This window comes from Anolis carolinensis, unplaced genomic scaffold, assembly GCF_035594765.1.
Source record: "Anolis carolinensis isolate JA03-04 unplaced genomic scaffold, rAnoCar3.1.pri scaffold_11, whole genome shotgun sequence".
In the NCBI taxonomy this organism is placed as follows: domain Eukaryota; kingdom Metazoa; phylum Chordata; class Lepidosauria; order Squamata; family Dactyloidae; genus Anolis; species Anolis carolinensis.
The window spans coordinates 15,415,162-15,436,255 of record NW_026943822.1 but is presented as its reverse complement, the minus strand read 5'-3'; the positions used below and the strand labels follow the sequence as shown (position 1 = coordinate 15,436,255).

General features: G+C 39.3%; 1 protein-coding gene across 2 annotated transcripts in view; it reads right to left on the bottom strand.

Annotated features, from left to right (window-relative positions):
• Positions 1 to 21,094, bottom strand: part of shc4 (SHC adaptor protein 4) — a 49,448-nt gene that overhangs the window by 12,758 nt on the left and 15,596 nt on the right. The window contains exons 2-8 of one of the 2 annotated variants that reach the window (XM_062963141.1): positions 20,932 to 21,002; positions 12,546 to 12,566; positions 11,470 to 11,533; positions 8,828 to 8,947; positions 7,703 to 7,756; positions 5,334 to 5,385; positions 3,423 to 3,549 (exon numbers count right to left, since the gene is read on the bottom strand). In XM_062963141.1, coding sequence (XP_062819211.1) covers positions 3,423 to 3,549; positions 5,334 to 5,385; positions 7,703 to 7,756; positions 8,828 to 8,947; positions 11,470 to 11,533; positions 12,546 to 12,566; positions 20,932 to 21,002 — 509 coding nt within the window. The remainder of the gene's footprint in view (positions 1 to 3,422; positions 3,550 to 5,333; positions 5,386 to 7,702; positions 7,757 to 8,827; positions 8,948 to 11,469; positions 11,534 to 12,545; positions 12,567 to 20,931; positions 21,003 to 21,094) is intronic. The other variant, XM_003227628.4, reaches the window with a different exon arrangement.

Genomic DNA, 21,094 nt, shown 5'->3' with positions numbered 1-21,094 from the left:
GTCTCGTCATGCCCAACTCTGGGGGTTGGTGCTCATCTCCATTTCTAAGCTAAAGAGCCAGCGTTGTCCGTAGACACCTCAAAGGTCATGTGGCCGGCATGACTGCATGGAGCGCTGTTACCTTCCCGCCAGAGCAGTGCCTATTGATCTACTCACATCTGCATGTTTTCAAACTGCTAGATGCTCGGGCTGTGGCGCAGGCTGGAGAGCAGCTGCAATGAATCACTGCAATGAATCACTTTGACCAGGAGGTCATGAGTTCAAGGCCCACTCGGAGCCTATGTTTGTTTGTCTTTGTTCCATGTTAAAAGGCATTGAATGTTTGCCTATATGTGTAATGTGATCCGCACTGAGTCCCCTTCGGGGTGAGAAGGGCGGAATATAAATGCTGTTAATAAATAAATAAATACAGTAGAGTCCAAGCTAAACAGGCCAGCAGAAGCTTGGATAAGCGAATATCTTGGATAATAAGGAGGGATTAACATCAAATTAGGTTATGATTTTACAAATTAAGCACCAAAACTTCATGTTTTACAACAAATATGACAGAAAAAGCAGTTCAATACGCAGTAACGTTATGTTGTAATTACTGTATTTACAATTTTAGTACCAAAATATCATGATATATTGAAAACATTGACTACAAAAATGGCTTGGATAATCCAGAAACTTGGATAAGCGAGGCTTGGATAAGTGAGACTCTACTGTACATAGATTGGAAGAAGCTGGGGCTAACAGCGGGAGCTCACCGCCAGCCTTTCGGTCAGCAAGTTCATCAACTCAACAGTTTAACCCGCTGCGGCACCAGGGGCTCCACTTCACCCATAAGCTAGTCATAAATTGAAGTCGACCTGATGACACTTAACAACAATGCACATCTTGTTTAAAAATGCCTTGAAACAAGTCATTATTCCACAATGCTACAGCCGGACTGGCCACAAAATATGAATGGATTTCACGTGCCACCAATCATCTGAAAGAGATTACATTTGGCCTTCTTCCCTCCCTCCCCCACCGCACACACATACACACTCTGTGCCATATTTCTCCCAGGCAATAACCACTCATCGTGCATCCTCCTTTTTAATTTATAACAAGAAGCTAATTTGATAAAAAGCCAGGAACAGGAAAGAGATACGGATCTCCTCGTCTTGTTAGGGGGGATATTACTCAGGAATTTAATTACGTGATTCACCGTAGCAAGTGAGTAGGCAATGCGTGTCCCCAGCAGTATATGAAAGACATTTTCCATCTGTTCACTTCCATGTACAGAGCAATCAACAAATGACTATAGGCTTTTTAACTGAGACAGACCATTGATTCACCTAGTACATATTAACTACCATATACACACACACACATATATTACTGCTGAACTAAAGTCATAAAATCACAGAATCAAAGGACTGCGTAATTAGAAAGCAATCCAAGGGTCATGTCATCTAAAGCCTGGTAATGCAGGAAATGGACCATTAGAATAAATTATACCAACTAACTGCATATATTGCTTAAAGGTTACACTACAGCAGTGATGTACTTTTTGCACTTGCTATGTCAAAATTCACCAAAAAACCTAGCATGACTTGGGTGGTATGTCACTTTGAGAAAAAAACCATAATTTCACAATATATATAGTTTAAATAACAAAAATATATAATTGTAACATATAACTGTATTTAATAAATCAAAAACGATTTACTACCATTATTTCCATGTACAACAATCTATGGTACCTCTTGCAGTTTCCATGCTGATTTCTCTCTATTGTAGTTTTAATGTAGTCATGAATAATGAATAATATAATAGTAATAATATAATAATATACTACAATAATAATAGAATAATAATAGAATTATATATATATATATATATATATATATATATATATATATATATATACACACACACACAGTAGAGTCTCACTTATCCAACATTCGCTTATCCAACGTTCTGGATTATCCATTTTTGTAGTCAATGTTTTCAATATATCGTGATATTTTGGTGCTAAATTCGTAAATACAGTAATTACTACATAGCATTACTGCGTTTTGAACTACTTTTTCTGTCAAATTTGTTGTATAACATGATGTTTTGGTGCTTAATTTGTAAAATCATAACCTAATTTGATGTTTAATAGACTTTTCCTTGATCCCTCCTTATTATCCAACGTATTCGCTTATTCAACGTTCTGCTGGCCCGCTTATGTTGGATAAGTGAGACTCTACTGTATATAAAAGGGTAATGGAATTTCAGCCTAGGACAAAACAACAAAACTACACATCCCAGAAACACTAAACTTGGCAGCACAACCCCTCATCCATGCTTCTACATTCATACAACAAAAAGAAGGAATAATTGTTTTTATCAAATTGCTGCCAGTTAGAAGGCTAAGCTTCGCCCACTTGGTCTCCTAGCAACCCACTCAGCCCAGGGGACAGGCAGAGTTAGGCCTCTTCCACACTGCCTATAAAATACAAATTATCTGATTTGAACTGGATTATATGGCAGTGTAGACTCAAGGCCCTTCCACACAGCTATATAACCCATTTATAATCTTATATTATCTGCTTTGAACTGGGTTATTTTGACTTTTTCCTTTCCACAACTGTGATGTCTGGTGTGTTGTGTTCCAGAACTTTGTCAGTCTGGATTTGGAAGTCCCACAGTATCTTTGCGTGCTAATTCTCCAATACTTTTGCATTATTATTATTATTATGATTATTGTTATGTTTCTTGTGTCTCCTCTCAACATCTCTTCTGGAGACAAAACAGACCCAGCTCTTTAAGATGTTCCTCAGAGGGATTTGATCATTTTATGTTCCAGCTTAGAGTCAATATCCCTCTTGAATTGTTTGCACAGAACTGGACACATTGCTATTCCAGGTGAGGTTTGACCAAAGCTGAATAGAGAGGCCACAACTTCCCTCAATCTACACTAGACTCCTTTGGATACAGCCTAAAATCCCATTGGTTTTTTTAGCTGCTGCACCACACTGTTGGCTCATGTTCAACTTGTTGTCCACAACGACTCCAAGATCTTTTTCACATGTGACTCTGTTGTCGAGCCAGGCGTCACCCATTCTGTATCTTTGCATTTCGTATCTTACACTTTTCCTTGTTGACATTCATTTGGATAGTTTTAGCCCAGCTCTCTAATCTGTTCAGGCTGTTTTGAATTCTGATCATGTCTTCTGGAGTATTCGCTATCTCTCCCAATTTGGTCCCATCTGCAAACTTGATCCACATGTCCTCTAAACCTTCATCCAAGTCATTAATAAATACGACAGTCCTAAAAGGCCCAGGACAGAACTCTGCGGCACCCGACTGGTCAATTCTGAGAACCCTGAAAATTACTAGGAAACTTGAAAATGACATGCAAAGAGAAGAAAAGCAATATCCACAATCCAAAGCACTGTGCTAACCTTTCATTAGAAGTAATCACAGCAGAAGGATTCTTCAAGTATTGTTTGAACCGGAGCTCGAAAGCTTGCCCAATGGTGTTTATCACTTCCTGGGCCACTCCAGTGGGACATTCCAGTATATGGCAGGCTAGAAACAACAAGGGAGAGGGTTGCGGGAAACAAATGCATTTATTAGATCAGAGAAGGCTTAACAGGCCAATTACCAAGCATGGTCTCCAAGTTACACAATACAGACATTGGGATCTAATTTCCTTTCTAAGCTCATTTCTAAGCGGTCAAAATTTATTTAAAAAATAATGTTAAGATCAAAATATTTTACAACATGTAAAATGTATAACATACTGCAACACATAACAAAAGGAAACATCACCCCATGTGTGCTTAACTTAAATGTTTCTCATTGAAACCGTGTTTGAATTTGTGCTGTCGAAGGCTTTCATGGCTGGAATCACTGGGTTGCTGTGATTTTTCTGGGCTGCATGGCTATGTTCCAGAAGCATTCTCTCCTGATGTTTCACCCACATCTATGGCAGACATCCTCAGAGGTTGTGAGGATGCCTGCCATAGATGTAGGTGAAACATCAGGAGAGCATGCTTCTGGGACATGGCTGTACAGCCCGGAAAATGCACAGCAACCCAGTGATTCCTGCCATGAAAGCCTTCGACAACACATTATTACAGTAGAGTCTCACTTATCCAAGCTAAACGGGCCGGCAGAAGCTTGGATAAGTGAATATCTTGGATAATAAGGAGGAATTAAGGAAAAGCCTATTAAACATCAAATTAGGTTATGATTTTACAAATGAAACACCAAAACTTCATGTTATACAACAAATTTGACAGAAAAAGTAGTTCAATACCCAGTAATGTTATGTTGTAATTACTATATTTACGAATTTAGCAGCAAAATATCATGATATATTGAAAACATTGACTACAAAAATGGCTTGGATTATCCAGAGGCTTGGATAAGCGAGGCTTGGATAAGTGAGACTCTACTGTATTATTATTATTATTATTATTATTATTATTATTATTATTATTATTATTATTATTTTATGATGACACAGCAAACAAGATAGATATGCTGGATTTCGTATCACAAAATCACAAGTCGAACACTTCCCAAGTGTCTAGGACTGTGTGATGTATTTTCAGATGATGCGTGCAGATCCCAGCAGGGTGGCCTTTTGCAGTTGGCAGATCGTAATTTTGTCAATGTCTATTGTTTCCAAATGCCGGCTGAGATCTTTTGGCACGGCACCCAGTGTGCCCATCACCACCGGGACCACCTGCACTGGTTTCTGCCAGAGTCTTTGAAGTTCAATCTTGAGATCCTGACAGCGGCTGAGTTTTTCCTGTTGTTGTTATGTTGTTAATAACTTTTTATTATTATTATTATGTTTATTATACCCTCACAACCTCTGGGGATGCCTGCCATAGATGTGGGTGAAACATCAGGAGAGAATGCTTCTGGAACATGGCCATACAGCCTGGAAAACTCACAGCAATCCAAAAAGCATCACACTTATTTAATTTAGCCATCAGATGGCACATGGATACCAGTTTCTTATGAGGCATCAGATCACAAAACACATGATCTCTTGAATGTTCTGCCTTCCACATCTGCTCAGACTTCCCAAGGATACACAGACATGGTGAAACGTTTACATACAAACACACAACTCTCTTCTCCCAGACATTCATCTTTTTGGAAACAGTTGTCTGTAATAAATACCCATTGTATCCAAATTACGATGGAGCATGGAAACGTAATAATGTGTGCCTTCAAAATAAATTATGTCTAGCATTCTGTATTGCACTTACAGATCTGTCGCCTAAAGTCTCATATATTATTGCTCCATGATGTTCACTCACACCACACAGTCACAATTGCGGCACTATTCCTACCTCTTTGATTCACGGGATCTTTCGCAACATAGGCGACGTAGTCCGTTGTGTCCTAAAACACCCAAAACCAGAAAGGAAAGAAGTGTTATTTGAGGAGGTCAAGCTGCACCACAATATTGCCCCTGTCAAGGAAAACAGAAAATGTACAAAAAAGCGAAAGAACAGCAAAACATTAATGGACGAGGGACATGAACTGCACTTTGCTATGCTTCATCCTTTTGTCCTATATAGGTATTATGAGTGTCTTGTTGCATCTATTCTCTATCTCAGGGCTCCCCAAACTTTTTAAACAGGGGGCCAGTTCACGGTCCCTCAGACCGTTGGAGGGCCAAGACTATAGTTTTTTTTAAAAAACTATGAACAAATTTCCATGCACACTGCTCATATCTTATTTTGAAGCAAAAAAAAAATGGGAACAAATAAAGGCTCAATGATAATAATAATAATAATAATAATAATAATAATAATAATAATAAAGAGGGTTGGAAGAGAGCCCTTGGGCCATTTAGTCCAACCCCCTTCTGCCTTTGTGCACCAAAAGCACAAGCAAAGCACCAGTGGCAGATGGCCACCCAGCCTCAATGTTGTTAATAATACTAATAATAATACTACTAATAATAAATCACACAGTCCTAACTGCTTGGGAAGTGTTCAACTTGTGATTTTGTGATACGAAATCCAGCATATATATCTCATTTGCTGTGTTATACTGTGTTCTTCTGTCAATAGTAATAATAATAATAAGAAAAAGGGTTGGAAAAGACCCCTTGGGCCATTTAGTCCAACCGCCTTCTACCTTTGTGCACCAAAAGCACAAGCAAAGCACCCCTGACAGATGGCCACCCAGCCTCAATGTTGTTAATAATAATAAGCCCAACCCCTTCTGCCTTTTGTGCACCAAAAGCACAAGCAAAGCACCCCTGACAGATAGCCACCCAGCCTCAATGTTGTTAATAATAATAATAATAATAATAATAATAATAATAATAATACAAAATCCAGCATATCTAACTTGTTTGCTGTGTCATAATAAAATACATCACATAATAATAATAAATCGCACCGTCCTAACTGTTTGGGAAGTGTTCAACTTGTGATTTTGTGATACAAAATCCAGCATATATATCTCGTTTGCTGTGTCCTTCTGTCAATAATAATAATAATAATAATAATAATAATAATAATAATAATAAGGGTTGGAAGAGACCCCTTGGGCCATTTAGTCCAATCCAAATCTGCCTTTGTGCACCAAAAGCACTAGAAAAGCACCCCTTAATAATTAATTAAATAATAATTAAAATACCATTATAAACAAGCAAAGCTTTGGAAGGCGTGCACCAGACGCAAGTGTCTTCCTCGGTGGAGGAGGAGGAGGGAGCCGCCATCGTGGGGGCCGCATAAATGGCTTTGATGGGCCGCATGTGGCCCCCGGGCCTTAGTTTGGGGACCCCTGCTCTATCTGCTCTATGTCAATCATAGCTGCCATATTGGGCTTCAATACAGTTGGAGACTTCCCATCTCCATTACAAGTCTAAAATACATCTGTTTTCCTCTGAAATCCTTTTCGAAATTGGAACAGACATTTCAACAGGGGCTGCAGAAGAAAGCTGAGATATCACTGAGGTTTGAATGTTGTGTTTATATGCCGTCAAGTCCCCGGTAGATTTATGGTGACCCTATGAATTTTGCAGCGTTTTTCCGATGCAAACAATACTCAAAGGTGGTTTAGCCAGTTCATTCCTCTGAAAAGTAGCCTACAGCACCCGGCATTAATTGGTGGTCTTCCATCCAAGTATTAACCAAGGATTCCAAGATCAGACGGGATCTGGTGCCTTTATGGCAGCAGTTCTCAAACTGTGCTCCACAGAGCCCTTAAAGCTCCACGAAGCAAATTGAGAGCCTCCAGGCTTCCCTATAAGCAGGATAACAACAATGACTATTACTATTACTATTGCTGTTTAGCACATTTTGTTTGAAATACAAATACAGTGTTTGTGGAAAGAAAGAGCTCTTGCAATGAAAAAATACAAACAGGAAGAGAAGCATTCCTAAAAGCATGAGTTTTCTCACTGAGACTGAATCTGGGACCTTTTACATCAGTTGTTCTCAATCTGTAGGTTCCCAGATATTTTGGGCTTCAACTTGCAAAAATCCTAACAGCTGGTAAACTGGCTGGGATTTCTGGGAATTGTAGGCCAAAACATCTGGAGACCCACAGCTTGACAACCACTGTTTTACAAACAGATCAAATACAGACATAAATACGAACGGCAATTTATAATGGAAATGGGTTCAGGGATGAAAGCAGAGAACAGGTAAATAAGGTGACACGGGTCACATTTTCATTGTTCAGAAAAAGTCTTACTTACAGGATCACCTCCAGAGGCAAATGAAATAGACTGCATGTGGTGATTTGCAATAATCTGAAAAATATAATGTAGTAATATAGTTATATAAACTCTTGTATATTCAATAGATCTTCATGTATATTGAATAATAATAATAATGCACTTTATTTATATTCCACTCTATCTCCCTAGATGGACTCAGAGAGGATTACAGAATACATACGAGGGCTATCCGGAAAGTAGATTACGTTTTGAAATTAAAAATGAACAAAGTATAGGAGAAAACATTAACCATATGCAGTTGAAAGCCACACCCAAATACCACTTCTCAACATAGTCCCCATTGAAATCTCGGCACTTCTCATAGCGATAAAAGACCCCACCAAACTTTGCCGCTTGGCTTGCGTCCTCAACCAGGCGGGCGTCCCTTCCCACAGCTGCGCATGTGCATGCGCCCAACTTTCCCCCATGCTCATCCTGGATCGCTCTTCTGTTTTGCAAATGCTTGTAAGGAAGGTTATGGCGACCGTTTTTTGGGACAGGAAAGGGGTGCTTCTTGCAAAACCTTAGAAGAGCGATCCAGGACAAGCGTGGGGGAAAGTTGGGCGCATGCACATGCGCAGCTGCAGGAAAAGATGCCGCCTGGTTGAGGACGCAAGCCAAGCGGCAAAGTTTGGTGGGGAAGGACTTTCCAAACTCTTTTATCGCTATGAGAAGTGCCTAGATTTCAATGGGGACTATGTTGAGGAGTAGTATTTGGGTCTGGCTTTCAACTGCATATGGTAAATGTTTTCTCCTATATTTTGTTCATTTTTAATTCCAAAACGTAATCTACTTTCTGGATAGCCCTCCTATAAGACAAAAATTCAATGCCTTTTACACAACATACAATATACAGACAGAGGTAAACGCCTTTCCCCTTTTTCATCTCTGGCATCTGGAGGAGATGCTCAGCTCCAGCCATGGGGAGATACTCTTGTTCCATTTTTCCATGCCTAGGAGCCATATTCCAAAACCATGCATTTGAACAGAAAAGCAAAATCCTTAGATTTGCCTCAGAAAAAAATGGATTTACAGTGGATACTGCATGAACAAAATAAAAATGCTGTGGATATCAAGAACGAAGAAGGAAATGCATCAACCTACCTGTTGTGTCTCAACATTCAGCAGAGTAAGACTAGTTGTTGAGATGGTTAGTTTTATATTCATGCCAGAAAACTGAAGGTTGCTTTTACCAAGCACAGGAGACAGAAATTTAGCTGGAGGCTGTCGAGAGAACAAAATGGTTATTTATTAGTAGTTTTATTGGTAGAAAAATCAAGAAATTAAACGAATCATCACAAGGCTACTCTTTATTAAAACGCCCAGACCTTTCTGACTTGTGTCGTGGTGCAGAACTTGTTGAACATTAACAAGGGTTTTTTTGGTGATACTATTTATTTGTCTCATTATTTTTTATTTTGTAAAGAAACATAATACATCGAAAGTGGTGGAGCAATATATTGATAGGAAAGTGGGGGAGGTGAAAGGGTTCTGAAAGGTGAAGAGAGAAAAACGGAGGGGCGGGGGGGGGGGGGGAAGAAAGAAAGAAAAGAATAGAAAGAAGAAAAAAGAAAGAAAGAAAAAAAATTAAGAAAAAAAATTGGTTGACTTCCCAACTTGACCTTGGAGTTTTCTCTTTCATTGATACATATTGGTATTTTCCCTTAAACCATTTTATATTGTAGATAAGTCTATCGTGAAGTCCATTCTTCTTTTTATCAAGAATTGTATGATGTTTGTCCAGTCTGTTTTATTTTTACCCTCTTATTTTTTGTGTTAGCTTATCCATTTGTATCATGTCCAAGAGTCTGATTAACCATTCCTCGGGAGTAGGAAGTTTTTTCCCTTTCCAGACTTTCACTATTGTTAGTCTGGCCACTGTGCTTATGTAGAAAAATATTTTGTCCTCATTTTTAAAAAAAATTTGAATTTGTAAAGCTTAGTAAATACATTTCAGGTTCTAATTTAAATTTGATTCCTATGATTTCCTGTGTTATTTGATGTATTGTCTTCCAAAATTCTTTTAATTTCTCACAGGTCCACCATTGATGATAAAATGTCCCAATTTTCCCCCATTCCAACATATATTAGATTTCTTTTTATTAATAAAAATAACATTGACAAGTTTGGACTATAATTCCCAAGAGCCTTCCAGCCAATATGCCCAGTTCAAAATAGCAGCATTTCCAATCTCTCGTTTGGAAATGAGACATATTCATTGATCATGATCTATAAACCTACATGGCTCAGGCCCAGGACCATGTGGATCCAGAATAGATCTTCACAGTCACTTACAGGTCTGCCTTTGTAAGATACTCATATGCACCTAGAAACGATCATCTATGATGAGATCCAGGATGTCTAACATACCATATTTCCATCTATTGATCGTGCTTGGGTCTTAAAATCCTCAGGGGAGACCCTTCTCTCATTCCAACCACTTTCACAGGAACAATTTGTTAGATAAATAATGCACTGTTAGACCGGAATGCATTGGCTATAACCCTATTTTGTAAAGATGGTGTAAAAATACAGTTCTAATGGACATGTGGTCTCACACCTGCTGAATGTTAGGAAAAAGTAAACTGCTATAGTCTTAGCTGATTTGTCAGTTCTTTCTTGTTAATAAGTTTCCCATCTTACACTCTGATATTGCTTGGGCACATTGTTCCACATTGTCATCTGTGAAGTGTTAAAAGGTATGGAGGTGTACTAATGCCGTTTTCTTTCACATTATGAAAATGGCAGGTGGAAGATGTACATGAACTGACTTTCCAGTAATGCTAGGAACGGCTTGTCAAATCGTTCTAAATGGCTGTCAGTCTTTCTGCACTTTTCTGTAACAATTATATATAAAACAATGGGTCTTTGATAGCAACTCTTCCAAGTTCAAGGAATGCAAAAATGGATTGTGAACACTTGTAGGCAGATCTTGGAACTGAGTTGTCGCTCTTGTGAAGTTGCTATTAATTTTGTAATTTTACACATCTGTAGCTACGTTGCAGAGAAGCAATTAAAACCCTGTTAATAAATTATGAAGTTGTGAATCCAGGCACTGGCAAAGTGGTTCTGATGTGCTCCATATGAACACTGGGCACTTCCGATGCAGGCTGGATGTGATAAAAGGCACAGGACACTTTTCTTATTCACTGGACAATTATGATGGACATTGGACACTTCCAGTGAACATCAGGAGCACCTCATCCGGAGCAATAGATTCAAATAGAGGAAAAGAGATTCCACTTAAACATTAGGAAGAATGTCCTGGCAGTAAGTCTGTTTGACAGTGAAGTATATGGCTTCAAGGTATGGAGGAGTCTCCTTCTCTGGAAATTTTTAAACAAGACTAGAAAGAGTTTTGTGATTGTGTTAGCCCCAGCTCCTGCCAACCTAGCAGTTCGAAAACATGCAAATGTGAGTAGATCAATAGGTACCGCTCCAACGGGAAGGTAACGGCGCTCCATGCAGTCATGCTTATGGCCACATGACCTTGGAGGTGTCTACGGACAACGCCGGCTCTTCGGCTTAGAAATGGAGATGAGCACCAACCCCCAGAGTCGGACACGACTGGACTTAACGTCAGGGGAAACCTTTACCTTTTACCTATTCCCACATAGCAGGATGAACTAGATGGCCCCTGAAATAGCTTCTGATTCTGTGATTTGTGATGGACTCTTATCATGCTTCTTTGGCATTTCCGTACAGAGGATAAATACCAGCGTTTTGTTTAAAATCATTATATTTACCTTTCTTTTTTTTGTGGCCCCATGTGCGCTGGGAACAGCTTCACACAACCGGCTTATTGCTTCCCTTCAAAAGAAGAAGAAAATGGTCAGACAGCCCAAACCATTTTACTCATTTGGCTTCCAAGGGGCTCAATTTCAGGCAAACACGAATCAGGGTACATGAAAGGCACTGCAGACTAACTCAAACAGGGAAGTCAGCCATAGCAGAGCACGTGATGAACCAACCTGGACACAGCATATTTTTTGAGAACACAGAAATGCTGGACCACTATAACAACCATGTCAGAATACACAGAGATGGCACTGAAATCCACAAGCATGAGGACAATTTCAACAGAAAGGAGGAAACCATGAAAATGAACAAAATCTGGCTACTAGTACAGTAGAGTCTCACTTATCCAACACTCGCTTATCCAACGTTCTGGATTATCCAACACATTTTTGTAGTCAATGTTTTCAATATATCATGATATTTTGGTGCGAAATTCGTAAATACAGTAATTACTACTTAGCATTACTGCGTATTGAACTACTTTTTCTGCCAGATTTGTTGTATAACATGATGTTTTGGTGCTTATTTTGTAAAATCATAACCTAATTTGATATTTAATAGGCTTTTCCTTAATCCCTCCTTATTATCCAACATATTCGCTTATCCAACATTCTGCCGGCCCGTTTATGTTGGATAAGTGAGACTCTACTGTATTTAAAACGAACTTCTAAAATCATGACAGAAAATAAAGAACAACACTCAGAAAACAGTGGAATTCCAGACAAGAAACAATCAGGGCCAGTTAACACCTCCCAACAAAAGATTCCCCCAGGCAGGAAACAGCCAGGCTTTGATGCTGAAAGGCCACTCAATGCTAATCAAGGTGATCAGTTGCAACATTCATACTTTCCTCAAACAAACAAAAGTTCTTTCTCCTACCCTGGACATTATTCCACAGATATAACAACAACAATTCTTTATTGATTAGTCACTTTTGACCATATCAAAACATGTAAAACATACAATACGTACACACTTACGCATACATACAATAAAACCATGTAAAGATACAAAAGATCCCGACCTGCGGCCTAATAACCCGCTCCTAGACAAATACAGAGTAAAAAGGTTAAAATTAGTAATTTCCTAAGATAAGGTTTGAACGAGGACAGGGGTAAGTAAAACAAGAGTCTTGTCCATAGTAAATTTTAAGTTTGGATTTTGTTAATGGCAATAATGTATCAGCTGTCCGCTTCCATCTTCTCACGAATGACCAGCGCTTTTTGCGTAAAAAGGGCCCGTTTTAAAATAGAGTTTTTATCTGAACCCTGTAGAAGGATATGCAATATAAACCCCACTTGCCTAGTTTCCAACAGACCTCAAAACCTCTGAGGGTGCTTGTCATAAATGTGGGTGAAATGTCAAGGCAGATTGCTTCTGGAACATGACCATACAGCCCAGAAAACTCACAGCAACCCAGACTTACTTATCTTCCACAGTTTTTGCTAAGGCAGAACATAAGTTAAAGGAAATTTAATGAAACTTTGCATCTTTTTTAATTATTCCCTCTGGGTACAGATGGAGAGAAAAAAGGCATGGACAATCCAGTGCCTAATAAAGAACTTGTAAGCATTTAATATTAAACAGACAATTACACAGCAGATAGTCAATTGGCATGCTTCATTCCCCCTTTCCTCGACTACTGTGACTCAACAAAGACTCTTCTGATATAAAATCAGTCCGATCTTCTGTTTTGGCATGAAATGTGGCATTTAATTATCCTCAGTTTATGCCGGGAAAGTGAACTAGCTAGGTTTGCCAAAGGTCACTGACTCTGTGTTACCCAATGAATGGTGCTTGCAACACCTAGACCTCGTAATCAGAATGCATTGGCTGTATTTGCTATTTACCACCTTAACACGTTAAAGAGAACAATGATAACACAGAAGCATTGATTAACGCACAGCTAAACTGCAGAAAAATAAGGCAAACATTTCAAAGAGCAAGGACTCTATTTGCAACCACAAGTAAATAATCACAGGGCGGGAAAACTGGTTGCGAAAGCCCATTATAACCTTTTATCCTACAGCTGTGACGTGGATGAACCAAAACAGACTGTAGCAAAGCAACCTCAGGTTTCTGCAAAGCAACCTGAGAAAAATATCTCGCCAGACAGCAAGCGACAGAATCGGCCTTTATGAAGATGCAAAGGACGTCTCTCCAAGCATAAGCAGAGGCCAGAAGAGAAAGACACAGGGCGTCTTCTTATGCAGAGAAAGCACACAGAGGAGCTGAATGGAATCGGGGGGAAACGAGGGGCAAACTGACATTTGGCAATAAATGAATGCCCAGCTGCTTCATCCAAGACCCTCTGGCAAGAATGAATAAGTCCAAAGCAAGCCTAATATCAAGGAGTCTCGTTCTTGAAGGCATAAATACTGCAGAACTGCGGGAACATAAGGATACATAAGCACATAGACATTGAAGAAGATGAGAATAATGATTTGATCAGAGTTGGACAGTCTTATCTTAAATTTGAGCTTTATGTAAATATTCAAAAACATTTAACCTACTGATGCCTCAATGTAATTTTATTGGTATCTATTTTTATTTCTGAAATTTACCAACCTCGGCTTATATTGGAGTCAATGTTTTCCTAGTTTTTTTTGCGGTAAAATTAGGTGCCTCGGCTTATATTCGGGTCGGCTTATACTCGAGTATATACGGTATATAGTTTGTATGTATGTTTGGCAGTGTTTCTCCCTGCTTTCCGATTACCTCCCACTTCCCACAGACCATTGCGACCCCCATGAATGAAGGACCTGGACCAAACTTGGCACACAGACACCCATGACCCACTTTACGTCCTGGTGCAGGTTGGGGGAGAATAGACCATGGATGATGGGATTTATATTACTTTCACCCACTTCGGCTTCCACTTCCACAGACTACTGCCACTCCCATGAATGACAAAACTGGACCAAACTTGGCACACAGACATCTCATGACCCACTTTACGTCCTGGTGCGGTTTGGGGGAGAATGGACTACAGAAAAAAACTTGCTACATATAAACATTTTGGGCACATTTTTTTCATAATTTTTCAAATGGGCCGGGCTGTGGAGCAGGCTGTTGAGCAACCAACTGCAGCCAGCTGCAACAAATCACTCTGACCAAGAGGTCATGAGTTCGAGGCCCGCTCAGAGCCTGTGTTTGTCTTTGTCTTTGTTCTATGTCAAGGCATTGAATGTTTGCCTTATATGTGTGATGTGATCCGCCCTGAGTCCCCTTCGGGGTGAGAAGGGCGAAATATAAATACTGTAAATAAATAAATAAAATAATTTGTGTGCAAAGAAACAAGCACACATGTGAATTTTGCTCAGAATAAGCGCTGAACTGAAACTGATTACATGATATCTCCCAGAAGATCTCAGCAGATCAAGTCAATATTATGTAGATACAGTAGAGTCTCACTTATCCAACATAAACAGGCCGGCAGAACGTTGGATAAGCGAATATGTTGGATAATAAGGAGGGATTAAGGAAAAGCCTATTAAACATCAAATTAGGTTATGATTTTACAAATTAAGCACCAAGACATCATGTTATACAACAAAATTGGCAGAAAAAGTACAGTAGAGTCTCACTTATCCAACACTCGCTTATCCAATGTTCTGGATTATCCAACGCATTTTTGTAGTCAATGTTTTCAATATATCGTGATATTTTGGTGCTAAATTCATAAATACAGTCTTTACAACATAACATTACTGCGTATTGAACTACTTTTTCTGCCAAATGTGTTGTCTAACATGATGTTTTGGTGCTTCATTTGTAAAATCATAACCTAATTTGATGTTTAATAGGCTTTTTTTTAATCCCTCCTTATTATCCAACATATTCGCTTATCCAACATTCTGCCAGCCCGTTTATGTTGGATAAGTGAGACTCTACTGTAGTTCAATACGCAGTAATGCTATGTACTAATTACTGTATTTACGATTTAGCACCAAAATATCACAATATATTGAAAACATTTACTACAAAAACGCATTGGATAATCCAGAATGTTGGATAAGTGAGACTCTACTGTATATTGAAAACATTGACTACAAAAATGCGTTGGATAATCCAGAATGTTGGATAAGTGAGACTCTACTGTATATTGAAAACATTGACTACAAAAATGCGTTGGATAATCCAGAATGTTGGATAAGCGAGTGTTGGATAAGCGAGACTCTACTGTATTTGTATTTTGATTGTTGAATTTTGTAGATTTTGTGCTCTTTTCACATAATCACAATAAAAAATTTAAAAATTATAGGATCATGGCCACTATTTGGCATCTTGCTGCTTATCCCAAACTAGACACGTTTAATAAATGGTTGAATAGCGAGGAATCCAATTGAGTTAATGGCTCTTTAGTAATGACAAATAAGATTCGGGCCATAGTTCATTATTCTACTGAATTGTTTGCCTTGTGTCTGCTTATGAATTGCCTGACTTATTGGAGGCTTCTATGGGAGGACAAAGTGGGATGAATATGTGGAGGCCAGTCACTTTTGTTGTCTCGGTGCCCTAGGGTTCCAATGGTCTGCTTTGCTGCTACTTGGAGGAGAGAGAAAGAGAGGACTGGGATCTGCGAGATGCCATATTAATTTCTCCTGATATTTCATAGAACTCAGGAAAACTACAGTAGTGCCAAACCCACTAAAATTTAATGGATGACAACGGTGTGGCTGGAAATAAATGTTCTTTCCCCGAGGGTTTTTCTCAGCTGCAGTGCCCTACGGATTTACATCTATTCATTTGTTTGGAAACATATCAAAGAGGGAGAGTTGTGCAATATCTACCTTGCTGGATGGCTACGATAAATCTTGAAAAAGGACAGGCAAAACATCTAGGGAGGGGAGGCATCTGAAATCGGATAAGGCCGACTTTGTCTTCACGATGATTAGGCTTCCTACTTGGACGAGGCACACAATCCCTTTCTGTTCTGTGGGTGAAGGCAAGGGCTCCAGTGCTGAAAAGCCCATCTTCAATGGCATTCTTGTTCCCTTACATCAGCCCACTTTCCTTGCTCTCTTCATCTGATTTGCAGAAACAATGAACAAAGTGGGCCAGTGTTGTTGCATGCTTGCTTCTCCTCCAGAAAAGAGTTCCTCTCTGGATTATTGAGCCGGGCGCAGGCCTCGGGCTTGGCAAGTAGATTGACACCCAAGACTTTTGCAGTTGCCTTTGAGTGTAAAATGACCCCTTCCTTACTCGTTCTGCCTTTTCCCCAAATACAGAGGCTAATTTATTTAGGCTATTTCTTTCCAGTGATTGCTAAATCCATTTCCAGGCTGTGCATTGCGATGCCAGTGCCACTCATCATTAACAGGATGTGCACAGGAGCACACACATGCCACCAAAGCAGGAGATACAATGGTCACAACCTTTATTTCATACTCCTGAGATGTGTTGACATGTCATGAGGGATAGACTCAGGTACTGAACAACTTGCCTGTTATAAACCCATGTCTCCAGTCTGTTGGGAATCACCTTGGACTACTCAAGTCTAAATGTAGTCAGATAGATGGGGCCGGGCTGTGGCGCAGGCTGTTGAGCAGCTGCAATAAATCACTCTGACCATGAGGTCATGAGTTCGAGGCCAGCTCGTGGCAGGGTGAGCACCCGTCAATTAAAAATACAAAATAGCCCCTGCTCGTTGCTGACCTAGCAACCCGAAAGATAGTTGCATCTATCAAGTATGAAATAAGGTACCACTTATAAAAAAAGTGGGGAGGCAAGTTTAACTAATTTATGACCTGGAATGAGGAAGTGCTGTCAGAGTGGATGATGAAGCAGCTGCTCCCCCCTGTGGCCAGAATTGAACATCCCCTCAGGAGAAGGTTAAATTGCCTCTGCGTCTGTCTGTCTCGGTCTCTGTTTGATGTGTTTATGGGCATTGAATGTTTGCCTTATGTGTGTATAATGTGATCCGCCCTGAGTCTCCTTCGGGGTGAGAATATAAATACAGTAGAGTCTCACTTATCCAAGCTAAACGGGCCGGCAGAAGCTTGGATAAGCGAATATCTTGGATAATAAGGAGGGATTAAGGAAAAGCCTATTAAACATCAAAATAGGTTATGATTTTACAAATTAAGCACCAAAACATCCTGTTATACAACAAATTGGACAGAAAAGGTAGTTCAATATGCAGTAATGTTATGATGTAATTACTGTATTTACGAATTTAGCACCAAAATATCATGATATATTGAAAACATTGACTACAAAAATGGCTTGGATTATCCAGAGGCTTGGATAAGCGAGGCTTGGATGAGTGAGACTCTACTGTACTGTAAATAAATAAATAGATGATAGAGTTAGATTGAGGGAATCCTTTCCCTGTTTCCAAAGCATGCCTAGATAGGCTTTACTATGTTTCACTCTATCCTGTTTACGTCACATCCCTTACTTTGAAGTTAGTAGAAATGTGAATCTTTAGGGACACTAACTTCTCATTGGTCAGAATGTCTTTTATGGCCCCAATAAACTGGACCATGAGGTTGGAACCATTTTGGTTCATTCTTCTCCCTTTGTTCTTCTAGCTAATAAGCAGCATCTTGCTGTCTCTCCTGGCAAGATGTAACTATTTAGATGTTTGTTATTTTCCCTTTCTTATTTTTCCTTAGAAACCAGTCTAGAGTAGACTAGACAGCTCCCAAGCCTTTGGAGTTCTTTTTACCTGAATAAATACTTTTTGAACTTCTACTGAGACTCTGCAATCAATTGCCATCCTAAGCTGAAAGGCTTCTCTTTGCTCACCCTGTGTAAGTAACTGTTGCATTTGAAAGCTTTTGCTTTTGCTACTCTGCTGCATTTTGGTGGAATCTCCCCCAGAGAGGGTTAAATCGAGTCTAACCGCTCAGGGATTACCACAACACAGTCCATCTACCAGAGATGAAACCCACAACTTCCAAGCAAGGTAGATCCTTGCCACATGGGACCTTTCTCTCCTGAGATGTTCCTCCACAGAATTAAAGGGTCTTGTAACCTCCCCATTTCCCCCAACTGGATATTTCTCCATGCCACAGCATCCATAAAAGTTGTGAGACCAGTTTAGTCATCAATGTGAGAAGGCCAAGAGCATAGGTGGATGCTGAGGCCACTCAAGCCTAAGTGCTGATGGAACTAGGAGAGTCTTGGATTTATTCCCCATCACCCAACCAGAATGAAAACTTCCACCTTGGACGCATCTGCATTGTAGAATTAATGCAAATTGACACAACTTTTCCACATCCCAATGCTAGGAAGTCATGGGAGATGTCTTCACAATGCATTCAGCCTTCTCTGCCAAACTACAAATACAAGAATCCCGTTAAAGTGATGCCAAATTGCATTGATTCTAAGCAGTAGATGCATTCTGGACCAAAACCATTTTGGGTTTTAAATATCCAGCATTTTGTAATTGGATGAAAGACTAATCCGCAGCCAGTGGAGTGACCTTAGTATAGTGTGATATGCTGACTCCTAGATGTGCCTGTAATCTGACTGCCATATTTTGAACTCATTGGAGTTTCCAAACTTGGTACACAGGTAGTTCAATGTAAAATGCATTGCAGAATTCCAACCTCGAGGTAATTTAGGTAATTTGTAACACTATATAAAACTCAGTCTTTGCTTTTGCTTTTAATGAATGTTCCCATTACAAAATAAATAAGGATGTAGGTGAACTACAATTTCTAAAATTGTGGGTCAATCCTCCCCCAAACCCTACTCACAGTTGGCCATGTTGGGTCTGCGTGCCAAGTTTAGTCTGTGCCCAAAATCATGCAAACATTGTGTAGACTTTGTCTCCAACTATAGCATTTCCTGCGCAGAAAAAAAATTCTGCCCAGGAAAAAAACCAGAAAAATACTATTTACTGTGCAAAAAGAATTGCTGGTTTCTATGCAAAAATATTGCCTGCCAACCCCCTAGAAACGGTTTCCTGCAGAGAAAATGCTTCTTTTAGCAGAAAAATACCACTAGCAAACATTGCACTGAACAATTCTCAAATTGAGACTAGTATTCAGAAATGGCACAGATTTCGAGGATGCTTTTGCAGTGGGAAGAAAATTGTTAACATTACTTTGAGAATACAGTTAAGAATGGCTTCTCTACTTTTTCTGAACTGCCAGGATATCTTTTCCATTGCTGAGCTAAATCAGTAATATTGAATAATGTACATGTAATCTGGCACCTTAAAAATAGAGTTAAAAAATAGAGACTGAGATTTCACCTTTAACTAACTTGGCCTTTTTTTCTTCCTTTCCAGGATTACATTGTGTTTGCTTCGACTACTATACAGAGAAATATAAACCTGAAATGTTTTGAAAGCATTGCTTATAGCCTTCCTTTCTGCTGTTTAATGATATGTATAAGTTAATTGCCACAGGAAAAAAGCTCTCGGCTCCGAATCTGAACAATCCATTAAGGCGGCATTAAACCGTCGCGAATGGGAGCTTTGACGATTTAAGCTTTTAACAATTCATTTTTAAATGCATTGCTTCAGCTTTAATCCCAGCACCTCTTTTAATAAATAGGCACATTCTTTTGCACACATTTTAGCATCTCCTTTAGAGCTGGCGGAAATATTTAAAATGTACTCTCTTTTCATCTGTTAGGTATTTATTAGTTTTTCATTAGTTGGTTATGACTAGCTACCAATTCAAGGATTTCCCTCTGTTTTTTTCTGGGCATCTAGTAAAAGATATAGAAGCAATATATAAAATGGGTTGCTGTGAGTTTTCCGGGCTGTCTGGCCATGTTCCAGAATAATAATAATAATAATAATAATAATAATAATAATAATAATAATAATAATAATAAAACTTTATTTATACCCCGCCACCATCTCCCCGTGGGGACTCGGGGCGGCAGAGGCCCAAACAACATAAGGACAAAATATAAGCAACATAATACAATCACAATATAAAACAGATAAAACAGTAATGCAATATATCAATTAAAACAACAATACAGGATAAAAAATTACATTAAAAACACATAAAAGGTAAGACCGTAATAAATACAGGATAGATTATTAAAAACCCTCTGGGGAAGCATTCTCTCCTGATGTTTCGCCCACATCTATGGCAGGCATCCTAAGAGGTTGTGAGGTCTGTTGGAAACCAAGCAAGTGGGGTTTATATAACTGTGGAATAATGTCCAGGGTGGGAGAAAGAACTCTTGTCTGATTGAGGCAAGTGTGACTGTTGCCATTGGCCACCTTGATTAGCACTGAATAGCCTTGCAGCTTCAAAGCCTGGCTGCTCCCTGCCTGGGGGAATCCTTTGTTGGGAGGTGTTAACTGGCCCTGATTGTTTCTTGTCTGGAATTTCCCTGCCTTCTGACAGTGTGGCCCAAGGCAGATCAATAAATGTTCTTTATGGAATTGGGGGTCTTGTTATTTATACCTTGAACAAAACTGAGCAACTTACCTGGTAACATGCGTCCGAGTGCCAAAATCCAGAGACCTCATTGACTGCAACACTTCAATACAGCCCATATACTGGAGAGAGAGAAAGAAAGAAATCACAATGATTTAAAATGTCTAGAAACAGAAAGAGAAAAAGATTCCAATCACAATACAATTTCAGACCA